At 37.8% G+C, this 18302-nt stretch overlaps 1 protein-coding gene across 4 annotated transcripts in view; it reads left to right on the forward strand.

Moving 5' to 3' along the window:
• PBX3 (PBX homeobox 3) overlaps positions 1-18302 on the forward strand; it is a 225640-nt gene that overhangs the window by 183997 nt on the left and 23341 nt on the right. For all 4 annotated transcript variants that reach the window (NM_001046453.1, XM_024999013.2, XM_024999012.2 and 1 more), the window contains 1 exon segment: positions 5613-5748. In NM_001046453.1, coding sequence (NP_001039918.1) covers positions 5613-5748 — 136 coding nt within the window.

Below are 18302 nucleotides of genomic sequence, written 5' to 3' on the forward strand. Positions count from 1 at the left end.
AGGATAACATTCAGTATGTAACTTTGTTTTAATGCAGGTTTGTTTTCTAAGAATTTCTTAATATTATGTTGCTTGTGCATATTAGAAGAAAATCCTTCAAGATACAGATATTTCTAAGGAGGAAGTGGTATTTTAGTTACCACAAAACCCCAAACTCTGTTTTTCCAAATCTAGAGGAAAGCTTCTGAGTTTCTCCTTTAGGGATACATATTTCCCTTTGATCTGAAGCTTTCACCAATTTTCACAGGAGTTAGGTTGCATATGCAATAAATTGCATATGATGTGTTAGACCTACTGGGTGACATAACAGAGGAACTGTCAAGTTCCTACTCTATGCTGCCTAGACAGGAAAGCCCTCTTGGTCATTGCTAAAGCTTGCAATCAGTCTTCAACATTGTAAAGGGGTTTCTATTTTATTTTGCTTTCTCTCCCTTGGAATCTCACAGAGGTGATAAATATTGTCCAAATTTCACAGTATTAAAGAAAATAGCTAAATTAGTATCTCGAATGGAAAATAAAATGTGAGGAATAGTCTTCATGCCAGAGCTCTTCCCTGGAGCCAGATAGGAAACATGCCGCCTGATTATGCTCCTGTTCTATCATCTTTGGTTCCTTCGTCTATACTGAATTAGTCACTGGGACTCACCAGTGCTTTGTTTTCAGTGTTCCTTGTATTAGCTCTTTTTTTCCATCCAAACTTGCACTGCGCAGTTCACGTTCATCCTTTCATCCCTGGGCTAGCACAGTACTCCCACTGTACTTTTCTTCTGCTCATCCTCCATAGCCCTTTTATGATGGACTCATTGCTTTACTTGAAAACCACAGTAGTTTTTCACTGTTGGGAAACACATGCACACAACTTAACCTGGCATTTGAGGCCTTATGTGACCTGTCCCGGCCCAGATTACTTTTTTTGTTGTTGTTACGATTTAAGTTTTATTTCTTATTTTTCCTATTTAACAAATACCAAGCTCACTATGAAAAATTTGGAAAACATGTAGACTAGAAGGATGAGTGATTAAAGACAATCACTTTTTTAGTACCCAATGGGGAAAAAAAGTCACTGTAAATGTTCTAATGTATTCCTTTCTGGTTTGTGGTACTGTTTTAGTTTCATGTTCTTGTGATGGTACAGTACGCATAATTTAGTTGGCTTTTTTAAAAACTTACCATGAATAGGTAAACATTTTTCATATAATATAAACTGTTTTAAATGTTAATTGTTGAAGTCTACCAGATGGATATATGATAAATAATTAACGTAGACATGTTTTCATTTTTGAGCATTTAAGTTGTTCCTGTTAATTTCCATGATAACCTCTTCCTTCCAATTCCTTTCTTCTTTCCTTCTATAAATATTTATTGTGCTGAGGATATGTAAAGGTAAACAAGATTGGTTAACTTACTTGCCCCAGCTGAGTTTACATTCTACCTGGGGAAATAAGCAATAAACAAGTAAACAAATATGCTGTAGTATTTTGCTCAGTAATGTAGTGAAATATGATAGAATGGTAAATGCTATGAGGAAAAAGAAAAGCAAGGTAAAGGGAGAGAAAATGATGGAGAGAAGGTACTGTTTTAGATAGATTTTTATTGAAATTAGTCTTTCAGTAAAAATCTTTATGCTTTCAACCTTTGTGATCTTTAGAATTATTTCCTAAGGATTAATTCTCAGAAATGGTATTATTAGATCAAAATGTGAACATTTTTAGTGCTCTTAATATATCACTAAATTGTTCTTTCCTCTGTTTAATCCAAAATGAAATACCTCTTGGTCTCAGCCATTTCCTCTGACTAGAATTCTTCTCTGCCTAACCACCTCTTCCACTACCACCCCTCAACTCCTATCCCCAGCCTTCCACAACAAGTCATATTCTTTGCAACCATTTCCCCAACTTGGTCACCAGTAATGAGTTGTCATCTGTGAGGGTGTCTAGCATGGAGCCTGGAATGGAGACAACACTCATGTTTGTTGATTTAGCGAGACCTTGCTCATCCTTCCAGGCCTGGCCTAAATGGTCCCTTTTAGGAAGCCCACTTTAATCCCTCCACTGGACTGGTCCATGCCTTCTCGTGAACACTGATACTGTGTTGATACCATTCTCCAGACCAAACTTCATTCAGACTGCCTTTACTGTAGCTTTTCAGGATCATTTCTTTTCTTCCCGAGTAAGTTACGTTGTTACTGACAGCAATGGCCAAGACTTACACATATCCATTCCCCACAATTCTAGTGTCTTATAGTGTAACAGACTGCAAAAAATTCTTTATTGACTAACCAGATGAATGAATAATTCCACTTACTACTTATAATAGCTCAAAGCATTAAGGAAGTAGCATTAGGAAACCAAAACCATTCTTAAATTGTCAACATTGAGCATTTTAAGGAAAAGTATTTTGTAACAAAGATATTTAAAAGTACTTTCTTCAGGGGAAGGAGACGTATATAGGCACCTATAGCTGATTCATGTTGATGTACAGCAGAAACCAATACAATATTGTAATTATCCTCTAATTAAAAATAAAATTTTTTTAAAAAGTACTCTCTTCAGAAAGAAAGCTTTCCTAACACAGCTGCTGTTCTTACTTCTACAGATAGTTTCCCATTCTTGTCAACATGCATGCTTTTTTTTACTTCACATAACTGCATTCATAATGTATACACCTAAATGATTTATACTTCTTCCAAGAAGAGAAAGGAAGTTAACAAGCCAGAGTGAGCAGAGCCAGGGTGAGGCCGTGGCAGAGCTTGAAGCGGAGTCCCTTCTCCCACAGAGATTGCCTTTAGGAATGTTGTAAGGCCTGTGGGACACAGACCTGGGACGGAGGCATAGCTGCACACTGGCCTGAGGCGCAGCCATTTAGAGAGTGGTGAAGCCTGGGGGGAACGAAACTTAGGGGAACAGCTTAATGGGAATTTTCTAAAGAATGTTTTTCTAAAAAATAAATGAAGTATAAGACCGAGTTCTCTCTTACGCCTTCGAGTGAATGCAAATACTGAGCTTTGCTTCCATCTATTCTTGTAGTGCCTCTCAGCAAGCCCTCTGCACTGAGAAGGCAAGGTTTTTCTGCTCCAGGCAAACATGCTCATTCAGATATATGATCCCCTTGCTCACCCTGGCTTTTTGTAAAGCCATACTCACATTTTCTTGGTAATTGGACAAGCCGACGCATGTACCGGCGTAGAACAGTTAGGAATAAATTTGTGTCAGTCCCTCTACTCTTCTAGTAGAAGGGCTATACTTTGGATGCAGCCAGACCGTCTGGGGTGAGTTATTCTATTCTGCCCATAAATTTGTTCTCTGAGGTTTCTTCGTGTTTTCTGAAACCAACCACTCCTAGGCGATGTCAATAAACGAGCCAAACTTATCTTTGCTCCCCCAGTATGTTTCTGCTCATTCCTCCTTTCATAAGTCTTCATTTCCCAAAGAAATGCCCTTGTGTGATTCCCTCCACCGTACCCAGTCTTGCTGCTGGATTCCATGTTTTACAGAGTCACAAGCTCACATATTTACATGTTATGGAATTGAGTGGAGTGGCTGGATCAGGGGCAGTGAGGATTAGAGCAAATGGGTACACAGCCACCACTTAGCTGGCTGCCTCCTGAGAATGTGAGCCTGGTGTGACTGATCTTCCAAGTTTTCATAGGCAGCCAGAAACCTTTACAAGCAGGTCATTACTGTACTGTCTCAACAAGCATTATCTGTGGGCCAGGTAATTACTTGTAGGTTTGACAGTTTAAGTATCTATTCTAGACCTTTTCTACCCTACACACCCACTCACCCACTCCTCAGACTGTGCCTCTTGAAAGCCCCAGGAAAGGGCTTTGTTTTTCTTGTCAACAATGCACGACTCCTGTAAAAATGCTGATTGCTCTTCTTGGTGTACGTTTCTTTTCACCTGTGTCTTCCCTCACCGCCTCCCCCATCCAGCTCATCATCAAATCCTGTTGACTTTAATCCCCAAATAGATTTTGACTCTCTTCTTCATCCCTCAGGATACAGTGGTTTAACCTTCCAAAAAATTATTGAAATTAAGAAATTTCAGGTCTCATAACTTGAGATGTTTTGATCAGACCTAGATTTCTCGCTCCCTTGACTCTCCCTTAATGTTGAAACAGAGATCACATACTTAACCTGCCATGTTAGTGACATCATTTTAACTAGAAGAATCTTGTACGGTATGCACATTTACAACTGCCTACTGATGCTGTCTTTCCTGAGTACATGCTATCACAAGATCATTAACATTATTTGTAAGACAATATTAGGAAAATTATTTGGGGAAAGTGTTTTCCAGTTACTGGAGAATTTAATTTAAAGTGAAATCTGAAAGATGCTTATTTTCACACTGGAATTCTTTAAAATCTTAATAATAAGACCCAAATATAAATGACATTTTTGCTATTTGAAATACCTTGTCAGCAAATACTTGATCTTCTGACATTCTGCCACCCCCTCCCAATAAAAATAAAGAACTTGTCCTCCCTTAGTTTTCCCCTGGTGAGCAAATCATACCTGGGACCAGGCAGTTACTTAAGAAGAAAAATCCAGAAATCCTTGATGTATTTTTTTTCCCTCACCTTCCTTCTCTGTATTCCCCCATTTATTCCCCCCATCCAATTTATTATCAAGTCCTATTGCTTTTACTTTTCAAACAGAGCTTGAATCTTTTTATTTCCATTACTCTCACCCTGTTGCCAGGTTACAATCATCTCTCAATTTGACCATTGCTGTTGTCTCTTTAAATATCTCTACATTTCCTTTCATGCCCTCCTCCAGCTATTCTCAGTAGTCACAATGATCTTTTTAAAATGTAAAACTTAAAACCTTTAATAGCTTCCTATTGTACTTAAAATAAAATTCAAAAATCCATAGAGGGTCCACTAAACCTGTGTAATCTGGCCCCAGTCCATCCTTCCAGACTCATCTCACGTATCTCCTGATTTTTCACTGTGCTCCAGCCTCCCCTAGCCCTTTAGACCGGCCAAGCTTTTTTCCTGTTTGAAGACCATTGCCTCTGCTTATTTCTCTTCCTTCTACTCTTTGTCTGACTAACTCATACACACTCTCCAGGTCTCAGATTAAATGTCACTCCTTCAAGGACACCCTTCCCGACTTCATAATCTGTGTTAGGTTTCCTTCTTAGACACTTTCATTATACCTTATACTTTTTCTTCATGGTACTTGACATGATCACCATAATTTATAAGTATTTATTTCTGTGGTGCTTATCTAATGTCTTTCTTTTCCTAACTCTCTAATCTCCTATAAACTTCCATCGAAGCCCTTATCTGTTTTGTTCCAACTGTATCCTTATTGAATATCTAGAACACATTAGATCCTTAATAAGTATTTGTTGAATAAATTAAATAGTGAAGTGAATTGTGCTTCACATTCTAGAGTTTTTCTTAGTTATCCTACATCTTAATGTGAATTGGATAGTTCTCTGGAGAATGCCAAGAGTGTAATTTACAATATCATGATGATACATGAGACCCTGAGAATGTTAAAAAATAGAAATCTAACTTTTTTTTGTATAATCCTAAGTAATATATCCCTCTCTGGTTAATGTGGATTATAACTACTATTCTCTTTTTGGTTCCTTCATAGACGAAAAAGGCGTAACTTCAGTAAACAGGCCACAGAAATCTTGAATGAATATTTTTACTCACACCTCAGCAACCCCTACCCCAGTGAAGAAGCCAAAGAGGAGCTGGCCAAGAAGTGCAGCATCACAGTGTCCCAGGTAAGGGGGAGTGCCATAGGTGCGGCTTGTTCCTCCGTGGATTGTAGGAGCCCTGCTCTTCTCCTCAGGGTGTTTTTATCAAATTTCATATCCAAATGTTTCATCATCAAAGAAGATATAAGAAAAACATAGATACTTCCACATTTTTATGCAAGCTTTTAAAGCTTAGATAATTTCTTTTCACCCTTAATGTCAAAGAATCAAAATGATCCCCACTTCCCTAGCGTACATCTCTAGAAAGAACAGAAACATACTTCGGGGAGAGACGTGGTTTACACTCAGATGACTCTTCGGTAAACAGCATTGAGTTTCGCTTTCCTGATTTAGATGACTGGTCTAATCTTCTACCAGTGAGAAACCAACGTATTTGTTGTCAAAAGGAAGTTTCGTATAGCTCTGTGATGAAAGCTTTGAGGAGTTCTCCAAGTCCTTTCTTGATAACCGTGCCATGATATTTGGGTTTCAAAGGTTTCTTTGCTTTTTTGTTATCCATGAAATAGAAGAATGAAATTCATGTCTATCCCTGCTTTTGTTGTTATTTTTTTAAATGTCTGTCTGTAATAAATCGTGCCCTGGAAGTTAGCTTTCATCTTCTAACACAAACACACTTAATTTTAGGCAGATAGACTTGTTTTATTTTTAATGTATTTGGCTGCGTCAGGTGTTAGTTGCAGCAAGTGGGATCTTCATTACGTCATGAAGGAACTTTGCTTGTGACACACGGACTCACCAGCTGTGGCATGCGCTCAGTGGTTGCGGCACATGGGCCCCATTGCTCCACCAGCATGTGGGATCTTAGTTCCCCAACCAGGGATTGAACCCACTTCCCCTGCACTGGAAGGCAGATTCTTAACCACTGGACCCACCAGGGAAATCCCAGACTTGCTTTTTAGACTGAGGGTTGGAGACAAATAAATAACCAAGTAACTGTACCTCCTTAAAAAATAAGTGTATTCTATTGGCATTAGTTCTAAAATATAATTTTACTTAAATTCTCATATTACTGTTTATAGATTATAACTTGAATAACATTTCTTTATAGCAAACAAATGCCGTAGTCAACAGCCAGTTCTTGCAGTGGCACTTACGGAAAAGCTCACTCTTGGCAGAAATTTCAGTGGTGCCTGGAAGTCATGTGACACAAATTGTGATGTAGCCTCTAAATAAATACTCACATAGGTCTGAAGTTCAAGATTCTAAAGATCCCTTTCACATTCTAATAAAAGTTTCATATCGGTGTTTTATTTTTATTGAAGTAGAGTTGATTTATAGTGTTGTGCCAATCTCTACTGTACAGCAAAGTGACAAGGCATTCCTTTTTTAGTATTCTTTTCCATTATGGTTTATCACAGGATATTGAATATATGTAGTTCCCTGTGTTATACAGTAGTACTTGCTGTTTATTCACCCTGTTCATAATAGTTTACACCTGCTAATCCCAGTAGCTCTCTCTGACTTAGAATTCAGATGTTTGTGGGTCCAGTTCAGATTAAGGTGTTTCATGCTTCTACTCCCTTTCTTGCTTTCTTTTTTACTTCTATAACATATTCACCACTGGAGGTTAACACATTATATACATTTTTCAAAAATCAGTATAATCCTGGTTTTTCACTGGTTGTACTTGCTTCTTGTGTGTATAATGTAGGATTTGTTAACACAGGCTTGTGTAACAAGTGAGAAGTTTTCTTCTGACTAGTCTGAACTAGGGAAGTTTTGCTGTACTTCTAAAATAGGCTGCTGCTGCTGCTGCTAAGTCACTTCAGTTGTGTCCAACTCTGTGCGACCCCATAGACGGCAGCCCACCAGGCTCCCCCGTCCCTGGGATTCTCCAGGCAAGAACACTGGAGTGGGTTGCCATGTCCTTCTCCAATGCATTAAAGTGAAAAGTGAAAGTGAAGTAGCTCAGTTGTATCTGACTCTTCGCAACCCCATGGACTGTAGCCCACCAGGTTCCTCCATCCATGGGATTCTCCAGCCAAGAGTACTGGAGTGGGTTGCCATTGCTTTCTCCCATAAAATAGATTAGGATCCCATTTACCTTTTATTTTTCTAAAAAAAAAAAAAAAATCATTCACTGCTATATTCATTCTGTTGATTTTTCATAGAAAAATAGCTTAAGTTTTGGGAATTTTTTAGTAATTGCATCAATTAGAAATAATATAGACATAGATATATTTCTTTGTCTAAAAAGCAGACTTTATGACCTTTTTCCCTCCCCAATCAGCCTTTCAAATGGAGAATTTCAGCAATCAGTGTAAGATTCAGTGTAAATTGTGACAATTTCCTCTCCTTTTTACTTTTTCACACTTAAACGTGTTTGTTTCCCTCCACCATTCCCTTCTTCCCACATCTCTGACATGGAAACAGTGTTATTTTCACTATTAAAGACATAAGTTGCTAGCCTTTCTCCTCCTCCCCCCGCTTGTGTGGCATGCAGGGTCTTAGTTGCCCAACCAGGAATTGAACCTGTGCCCCTTGCATTGGAAGCAGAGTCTTAACCACTGGACTGCCTGGAAAGTCCAGTTGCTAGCCTTTTTAATTAGTATCCTTTTAAGTTGTTTAATTTCTCTCTGAAAGCAGAGAATATTCCAGACCTGACAGGTGAACTGATTTCTAAAGAGAAAAAACAGTGTTTTAAATATGCATCATACTAAAGTACAATTAAAATTAGAATCCAGAGGGTGTAAATATACAAAGCTAACTTTAAAATATTGAAACCCACTGAAAATTGGCAACTATAGCAATACTTTTTGCTAGATTTAAAGTGATGAAATTGGTTTATTCTTTACTGTTTGAAATACTTAAAATACTGCTTAAAATACTCAATAATTAGGAATAAGAAAGGAATTCTCAGAAGAAAATGTAAGGCAATATCTTTAGTACTTTGAGAATAGTCTTTAAAAAGATAAAATGTGTAAGCAACAAGGGAAAAGGTTGATAAATTCAGTGGTAGGACGTCTATCAAAGTACTTAATAAAGATTGTGAAACATCAACATGATGCAACCATTTTAGTAAAGATTATATCAGGCAAAAATTATCAATAGACATTAAACCTAGGAGGATATTTGTATGAAGAATATGGTATTAAAGTATCTGTCCTCTCCATAGGCTTTTTTTAGTTATAAGGGATATTTTTTAGAAAGGCCATAATAGAGTGGAAAAATGGAATAAAACCTTGACCAGGTGATTAGAATCAACATGATCAAAGAGGGACATATGGACATTTATATAGTATTTTGCCCTGAAATGTAATCTGAGTCTAATCACTAGAAACATCAAAACATCAGCCAAACCCATTATGAGGAATGTTCTAGTTGGAAAAAAGTGAGGAAGGAGTAATATTCTTTAAAAATATCAAAGACACACCATGGAAATATTCTAGATTAAGAGAGGCTAAAGAGACATCATGTGTAAATGCAATGTTTGACCCTAGACTGGATCCTCTACTGGAGGGGAAAATACCATAAAGGAATTATGTATAAATATTATAAATATTTATAAATTATTTATAATTATCTACAAATTATATTACTAAAGTAAACTATAATTTGTCATTGTACTGTGGTTATACAAGAGAACATCTCTAGTCTTACTAAATACACAGTGACTCACGTAGGGGTAAGGTGTATGGTAAGGGGCCATGGTGTATATATTCAATAATTTACGCTCATGGTTCAGGGGAAAAATGTGTGTTTATACACACACACACATGTGCATCTGTGTGTGTGTATGTATATTGTATTGTATTGTTCAGTCTCTCAGTCATGTCTGACTCCTTGCGACCCCATGGACAGCAGCACACCATGCCTCCCTGTCCCTCACCATCTCCCAAAGTTTGTCCTTCGTATTTATGTATACAAACACATACAAATATATATATACACACATACCCACACACAGCATGAGAGAGTGTATGTGCTTGAGAGCCCAACAATGATAAAACAAATGGGGTAAAATGTTAATAATAGATGAATCTGGGTCAAGGGGATGCATACATATTCTTTACAATTTTTATTCTTGCAACTTCCATTGCAAGTTTGAAATTATTTTAGATAAAGCCTTTTTAAAATGTGAAGACAGTCTACAAACTGTAAGAAGATATTTGTAAGTGTATAAGCAAGAGGATTAAAATCCAAAATATATAGAACTCCTATAAGTTAATAAGAAAAAGATGTCGTAGTTGAAAAATAGGCAAAAACACAAGGATTTCATAGAAGATAGTTATCAGGAATCCATGATTTCAAAACTGCATTAAAGTAACATTTATACTTACTAGGTTGGCAAAAAAAATCCTAACACTTACTATGTAGAGTCCTGCACATTGGTTGGTACGTATATATGGCAGCAGGAACCTTTAAACATCATTGGTAGAAATATAAATTGGTATAGCCACTTTGGAAAACTTGGCATTATGTTATACCTTTGAATATACACATATTATTCAATCCATAATTTCACCTTTAAAGGAAATTGCCCTGGAAAACCTTGTTGTATATATTAGGAGACTTGTGGAAGTGTTCATAGTAGCATTGAAATGACAAAAATATTGAAATAAGCCAATTTTTCATTGACTGAAGAAGAGGATATACCCACTGTGATATACTCCTACAATGGATTACTGTATAGCTATGAAAAAGAATGATTTATAGCTATACACTATACACATTAATTTGTGTGAATTCTAATACTGAAGTGAAAATGTGAATTGCGGACTATATATAGTATGATATTTTTATAAAGTTAAAAACCAAATAAACAGCATATTATTTAGGGGGTACATGGTTAAATATAAAGAAAGAAATGAAATGATAAAAAATATTGTTGATTAGAATGGGATTGGGAAGAAATATTCAAAGAGTTATAGTGGTATTGTTGTTTCAGTTCAGTTCAGTCACTCAGTCATGTCCTACTCTTTGCGACCCCATGGACTGCAGCATGCCAGGCTTCCCTGTCCATCACCAACTCCTGGAGCTTGCTCAAACTTATGTCCATTGAGTTGGTGATGCCATTCAACCATCTCATCTTCTGTCATCCTCTTCTCCTCTTGCATTCAATCTTTCCCAGCATCAGGGTCTTTTCAAATGAGTCAGTTCTTCACATCAGGTGGCCAATACTGGAGTTTCAGCTTCAGCATCAGTCCTTCCAATGAATATTCAGGACTGATTTCCTTTAGGATTGACTGGCTTGCTCTCCCTCCAGTCTGAGGAACTCTCAAGAGTCTTCTCCAACACCACAATTCAAAGGCATCAATTCTTCCACGCTCAGCTTTCTTTATGGTCCAACTCTCACATCCATACATGACTACTGGGAAAACCATAGCTTTGAGTAGACAGACCTTTACTGGCAAAGTAATGTCTCTGCTTTTTAATATGCTGTCTGGGTTTGTCATTGTGGTAGTGTATTTATTAAGTTGTAGATTTATTTTTATAGATTTGTAGAGGTTAATTTAATTTTTATGCATTATAAACCTACACATATAAGCCTAGGAAGTCATATGTGAATTATTAAATCTAAGTAGCAGAATTCTTAAAAGAATAGTTCCATTCATTTGTTAACAAAAATTTTCTTCTTGGGACTTTGCTGTCAATCCGGTGGTTAAGACTCTGTGCTTCCACTGCAGGAGGCTTAGGTTCAATCCATGGTCAGGGAACTAAGATTTTGCATTCCGTGCAGTGTGGCCAAAAAAAAAAAAAACCACCCAAAAGCAAATAAAGTTTATTATAACACCTATTATGTGTCAGATACTTTGCTAGGGATGGAAGAGACATCTGTGAACTTTACAGGCTGAATCCCCTGCCCTGCCTGATAGAATTGTGTACACATGTCACTGAAAGATATATATAAATATGAATATCCTTATCAAGAGTATAATAGCCAAACTAGAAACAACGGAAAGATCCTTCAGTAGGAAAATGGATAAATAAAAGTGATATATTTGTATATATTTGGGATATTATGTAACAATGAGAATGAATGAACTAAACTATATGTAATTACATAATGCTGATTGAAAGAAGTCAGGCACTTAATGTATAGTTTATTACAGAGTTCAAAAGCAAGCAAAATTAATCTTAGTGTTAGAAATTAGAATTGGAAAGGGGAGTGTTTTTCAATCTAAATGATGCTTCCATGGGTGTATTTACTTTATGGAAATTTACCAAGCACTGTACTTATAATGTGTGCCCCTTTTTTTGTATATATATTTTTAAATTGACTAAAGGGTTACTTATACAATAGCAACAAATCTGCCCCTATGGAACTTGGATTTTCCTGGTAGGATACAAACAGGTAAAGTAAGTAAATGAAATTATAAGTTAGAAAAGGATAGGCATTATGGAGCAAAAGGAAGGAAGGAGAATAGGAAGGTAAAGGCTGTGGTTTTCAATAGAGTGGTAAGGAAAACTCCTCCTGAGAAAATGGCTTTTGGTAAAAATTGAAGGCGATGAATGACCAAGCCATGTGGCTAATTGGTGAAGAACATTCCAGGCAGAAAGGACAGTAAGCGCAAAGGCTCTGTGGTAAAAGTAGCCTGAGCAAGTGGGGAAAGTGGTAGGAAATGAAGTCAAAGAGACTGTGAGGTCCAAATGGTACAGGGGCCGTAGAGACCATGGTAATGACTTGGCCTTCTACTCAAAGTGAGATAGAATACTGAGGAGTGGCATGATCTGACTTAAGTTTTAACAGGGTCACCATGGGTGCTGTATTGACATTAGACGATGGGAGGCAAGGGGAAGCAGAGATGCCAGTTAAGATGCCACTGCGATAATCCAGGCAGAAGATGACGGTGGCTTGGACCAGGATGATAGTAGTAGAGGCTGAGAGATAACTGCATTCCAGGTAATTGAGAAGGTACAGCTGAGGGTTTACTGATAGGGTAACTTTAATATATTTGGCCTGAGCAGTGGAAGTGTGAAGTTGTCATTAAGTGTGTTGGGGAAGGATTTGGAAGGAATAGGTACTGGCATAAGATCAAGAGTTTGGTTTGGATCATATTAAATTAATTTGTATTATAGATGGCTCAGATTGTAAAGAATCTGCCTGCAGTACAGGAGACCCGGGTTTGACCCCTTGGTCGGGAAGACCCCCTGGAGAAGGGAATGGCCACCCTCTCCAGTATTCTTGCCTGGGAAATTCCATGGACAGAAGAGCCTGGTGGGCTACAGTCCATGGGATCGCAAAGAGTGCACAGTGTGATTTAGTAAGCTGGAGTTCCCCTTTTACATAACACTCTGAAAGTTCACAAAGAAAGAAATTTCATGAGCGCCGAGAATCATAGTTAAAATTGTCATATATTCTTAATCAGTGGGGCAGATATTAATATGCTTTTACTTTTTGGAATAGAGCTAACTTGCATTGATTATTCAAGTTAGTAAGTCACAAAAAACTCCATTGTTCTCCTGATTCCAATTTTGAATTTAAATAACTCAGGCCCTCCTTTCTCTGCCAGGTGTTTTTAGAATGAAAAATGTTAACTTATTCTTCACTGCTACTGTAATTGAAGTGTACTGTGAAGAAAAGATTGATTTTCTTTTTTAGCAGATGAGAACCTGAAATAATAGAGTGCTTAATTTGCAGCATTAAGTTCATTCATTCATTCATCCAACTTAGATATCTAACTAATGTAGCTTTTTAAAGCAGTACAGAAGACCCATTTCTGTAACTGTCTAGTGTGGAAAAAATTACATAACCCTTACTGATGAGGAGGCATGTTCAGAGAAGTTAAATGAATTGAGAAGAGTCACAAGTCTTGGTGAGTGGGAGAGCTGAAAGTTCTTACATAGAAGTTCTTGATAAAAAGAAATAAAACAGATTTTTACTTTTTTTCCTGCAAGAGGCAATGTGATTCCTCTTTCCCCTGGGCCCTGGCTCAGAGTCCTGGTTTGTGAGGTACAGGCTGGGCTTATATCACTGGGGCTGCATCATTTCCCCCTAAGCTACTTAGAGACTCCAGGCTAGTTAGTAGTCTGAGGTCTCCTTACTCATTAAACTACTTATTCCAAAGCAGTGAATATTCAGTAAGCTAATTAAAATTTGTAAGTAAGATTTCTTTATTAAAAAAATCTATTAAAATAAGAAGAAGCCCGTTAAAATAATAATTAGAGCAGAAAAAAAAAAGATGACTATCAAATTACAGTATCTTTTGCAGCTATCCATAAAAGCCTTTTCAGTGATTTTGGCGGTAGAGAGAAGGCAGAAGCAGATTTCTACTCTAAGTATGCAGTTGGTGAACTGGAGACAAGTTGAAGGAAAATGGCAGCTATTTTGTTGAAGTGGATCTTTCACACTGTCTTAAAAGAAGGCTGCAAACCCCCTGTTCTGTGAAGTCTCTGATTTTGTGTCCTCTTGGAGATGTGATGTCATTAAACACTGTGCAAAGAATAAAGGAACAGGTTGTAAAAAGATGAGACCTTTGATGATGTTATAACTCCAAATACAGATAAGGCATATCTGCACAATTTCAAGAAAACAGGGAAGGCACTGATTTTTAATTGTTGTTCTTCTCTGCAAACAATCAGCACCGTGATTAACTTGGTGCCTAAAGCTTGCTCTAGGGATGTCAGGTATTATATTCATCTTAGAGAATCTTCTTTAAGGGACTCTGTAATACTTGTTTGATGTGACACCCAACTAAGGATAGAGAGACGATTTCCAGCTTAGATGTAGTGTTTTTTGAGTTTTCCTATCAAGAAGAAGCCATAACCAGAATCATAGTCCCTCCAGTGTTTCTCCCCTTCACCACCTTGTCTGTCCTTTCCCTTTGAGCATTCCAGTCCGTCATCATTGCATCTCATCTTTCCACTGCTTCACTTCTGTGGTCAGACCAACAAGCCAAAGTATCAGTCAGGGTCCCAGGAGAAAACAGATGGCACACTCAAATTAGAATAATTTGAGGATATCTTAGTAAAGTGACTGTTTACACAAGTGTGGGCAGAGTGTAGGGAAACCACAAAGGATAATGCTGGTCCTGCTTGGTTCTTTTACTACCCCTTGGCCTAAAGAGATAAGGAAGATTATAGGAACCCACGACCTAGAAGCTCTGTGGAGAAGGCCAGTAACTGAGATCTTAAGTAAAAGCAGTATTACAATGAGGGAGTCTGGGGAACAAATACTCTGACCTTACTTTTCATCTCTTCTCATCTCCTACCAGTGACTTCCTTTGGCCAGAAGCCTCGAGGCATATAGGTCAGCCTCTTGGCGCCCAGAGTAGGGTGAGAGTAGATATAGATAGGGAAGAGTGAAAAGAGGAAATACAGTGTAGCCTGAAGGGCAAAGACGATCAGAACCAGCTCTGAGTGGTAACCTCACCCAGGAGATCTGGGCTTCTCTAGAGATGCTCTTGTGCTTCCTTTGTTCTTGTCTTCTGGCTTCTCTTCCTTCTTCTGTCAGTTTATGTGGAGAGCATATTATTTTTCTAAAACAAGTATGGATTTTTGAGAGTAGAAGCTACATAGTATAAGTAAGTTAATTTGATCCATCCAAATGTACATACCAGGAGTTTGGACTGTTTTCGTGATTCTCTCAGCAGGCAGTGAGTGCCTCCTATGATCACTGTGGCAAAGAAAGGTGAATAAGATAATGTTCTTTTCTCTGAGAAATGTCAAATTCCTTGAGGGAGACAGACAATTGTGTTGCTGACAGGATACCAGAGTTATCCGAGGGAATGTACCAATGCATATGGGTGCCAATGAATATGGTACCAGGAGGGGTTTAGTGAGGATTAGGAAAGTACCCTCAACTTAAAGCTCTGTGACCTTGGGCAAGTGATTTAAACTTACTGTGCCTCATTTCCTTGTGTATAATTTGAATAAAAATAGCTAAATAAAGCTACAGTGAGTTTCAGTGAGAAGATATATAAATCTCCGAGCAGAGTCCTTATCAAAGAGTTAGAAAAATTATAATAATAGTTATTATTATGCTGTTTCTCCTGCCTGAGATGGTCTAACCCTGAACTTCCTACACATACGCATAAATATTTTAATTACTGCTCTTTCAAAGCTTACTTCAAATATCAATTCTTCAAGAAAGTTTTGCTTGAACTTCCAGTTCATATCCTCTATTATATACTTTCATAGCTTCTCATTCTTTTCCTTGATAACACTTACCACAATTGTAAGTAACTAATGAATTGTTTAATGCTATTCTTCTGATAGCTGGTGAATTCCCTGTTGATTGAGATTGTGATCTTATTCAGCACTATATCCTGAATGCCTAGAAGAGTGTACAGCACTTAGACACTCAGTGAGTATTCGTTGAAGAAATGATTTAGATAGAAAGCCAAGCTGGAGCCTGATTGGGGAAGGTCTACAGTTATGACGTTTAGATGTCTGTAATTATGCCTATAATTATATGGTTGACCAGTTTAGATTTGTTTTGCATTAATTAATTAGTTATACATTATTCATTCAATAAGTGATGTTTGGTCACTGTGCTAGTCTGTCCTTGTGGAGCTTACATTCTAATGAGGAGAGAAGGATAATTCATACATACATATATATATATATATATATATATACATAAATAATGTATGTGTTTGTGTATGCTCAGTTTGTCCACCTCTTTGGAATCTAAGGAACCAAAACCCCCTCGTCTCCTCTATTTTTGGAATTTTTCCAGGCAAGAACACTGGAGTGGGTTGCCATTTCTGTCTCCAGGGGATCTTCCCAATCCAGGGATCAAACCCAAGTCTCTTGCATCTCCTTCATTGGCAGGCAGTTCTTTACCACTAGCTCAGCTGCTAAAGAATCTGCCTGCAATGCAGGAGACCTCAGTTTGATTCCTGGGTCAGGAAGATCCACTGGAGAGGGGATAGGCTACCCACTCCAGGATTCTTGGGCTTCCCTGGTGGCTCAGCTGGTAAAGAATCTGCCTGCAATGCAGGAAACCTCAGTTCGATTCCTGGGTCAGGAAGATCCACTGGAGAGGGGATAGGCTACCCACTCCAGGATTCTTGGGCTTCCCTGGTGGCTCAGCTGGTAAAGAATCTGCCTGCAATGTGGGAGACCTGGGGTGGGAAGATCCACTGGGGAAGGGATTGGCTATGCACTCCAGTATTCTGGCCTGGAGAATTCCATAGGCTGTACAGTCCATGGGGTCACAAAGAGTCAGACATGACTGAGTGACTTTCACTTTTCACTTTTCTTTACCACTAGCACCACCTGGGAAGCCCTATATATAAATAATGTATAATTATATATGTTGTATATCTTATATTTTAAATATAAATACTATATATAATGCCCTATGGTGAATAAGTGCTATGAAGTAAAATAAGGGCAATATAGATTTATGGGTTGGGGTGATGTGATCAGATTTATGAAAGATAAATCTAGCACTAATGTGTAAGGTCAGTTTGAAAGGGAAAACCCTAGAATGAGAGCAACTATGTAGGGGATTAGTGGCATAGTTTAGGAAAGAGGTGGTAGGGATTCAAATTAGGCCACTGAAAGCAGAAAACAGGGATACATTTTTAAAGTATTTTGGGGATAGAACTGGTATTATGGAGGTTGGGTTAACAATTGGATATGCATATAAGAAGGAAAGAGTAGAAATTAGTGGAGGTTTTTAGCCTACATGATTGAAGATGGTGATATTATTAACTGATATAGGAAACACATAAGGAAATGCTAAGGGCTTTTTTTTTTTCCCTTATTTATTTATTTATGTTCTTTTTAGGAAATGCTGGTTTGATGGAGGGGAGAGTATAGATCTATAATAACTATGCCAGATTTGCCTTGCCATCAGTATCCCAGTTGGGATATGTTCAATTTGGAAATATAATTTAGGGGAAAGATCAAGTTTAAAGATTCAGCTTGAGAATCATTCACTTAAATTCATAGTTGAATGGATGATGTTGGTGAGGGAACTTGCAGGTAAGAAGAAAATAAGGCCACAAGTAATGACTTTTCCATGGGTTGTTTGTCAGCTCTGAGAGGATGATTAAGAGGTTAAGCTATGCTTCTGACAACTTTGAAGGGCTGAGAAGGCAGGATTTGGTGTAAGGGTATCTGGGACCTATGAAGGGGGAGGATACTTTGCTTCCCTTGCATTGTGTTAGGGCTTATACTACCAGAGCTACATCTTAGTAGCAGGGGTCCATTGGAAGTGTACATAGACCCTCACGGAGCCTGGAATTCTGTTTCAGAATACCTCAGTCCTTGACTTGGATTGCTAGTCCTCATCGGTGCCTGGACAAGCAAGTATAATTTTTTGTGTGGAGAAAGATAGCACCATTCTAGACTTCAAGTTGTTTCTAAACAAAACAAATACAACATTGGGGACACAATCGGGGGGGGGGGAAAACAGACATAGAAGAAGACATAACAATATATATTGAAACCAGCAGAAATAACAGACAATAGAAATGGATCCAAAGAACTTTAGAAAATAAAAGGATCTGATATGGAGTGTAAAATAGTATGCTGTATATATTTAGCACAGTAAGCAAAATGGAGAATTTTGTCAGAGAGCTGGAAACCATAAAAAACATTGTATGGAAGTTTTAGAAACAAAAATAAAGTAACCAAAATTAAGAATTCAGTGTATGGATTTTAAA

The sequence above is a fragment of the Bos taurus genome, chromosome 11 (genome assembly GCF_002263795.3).
Source record: "Bos taurus isolate L1 Dominette 01449 registration number 42190680 breed Hereford chromosome 11, ARS-UCD2.0, whole genome shotgun sequence".
Lineage (NCBI taxonomy): Eukaryota > Metazoa > Chordata > Mammalia > Artiodactyla > Bovidae > Bos > Bos taurus.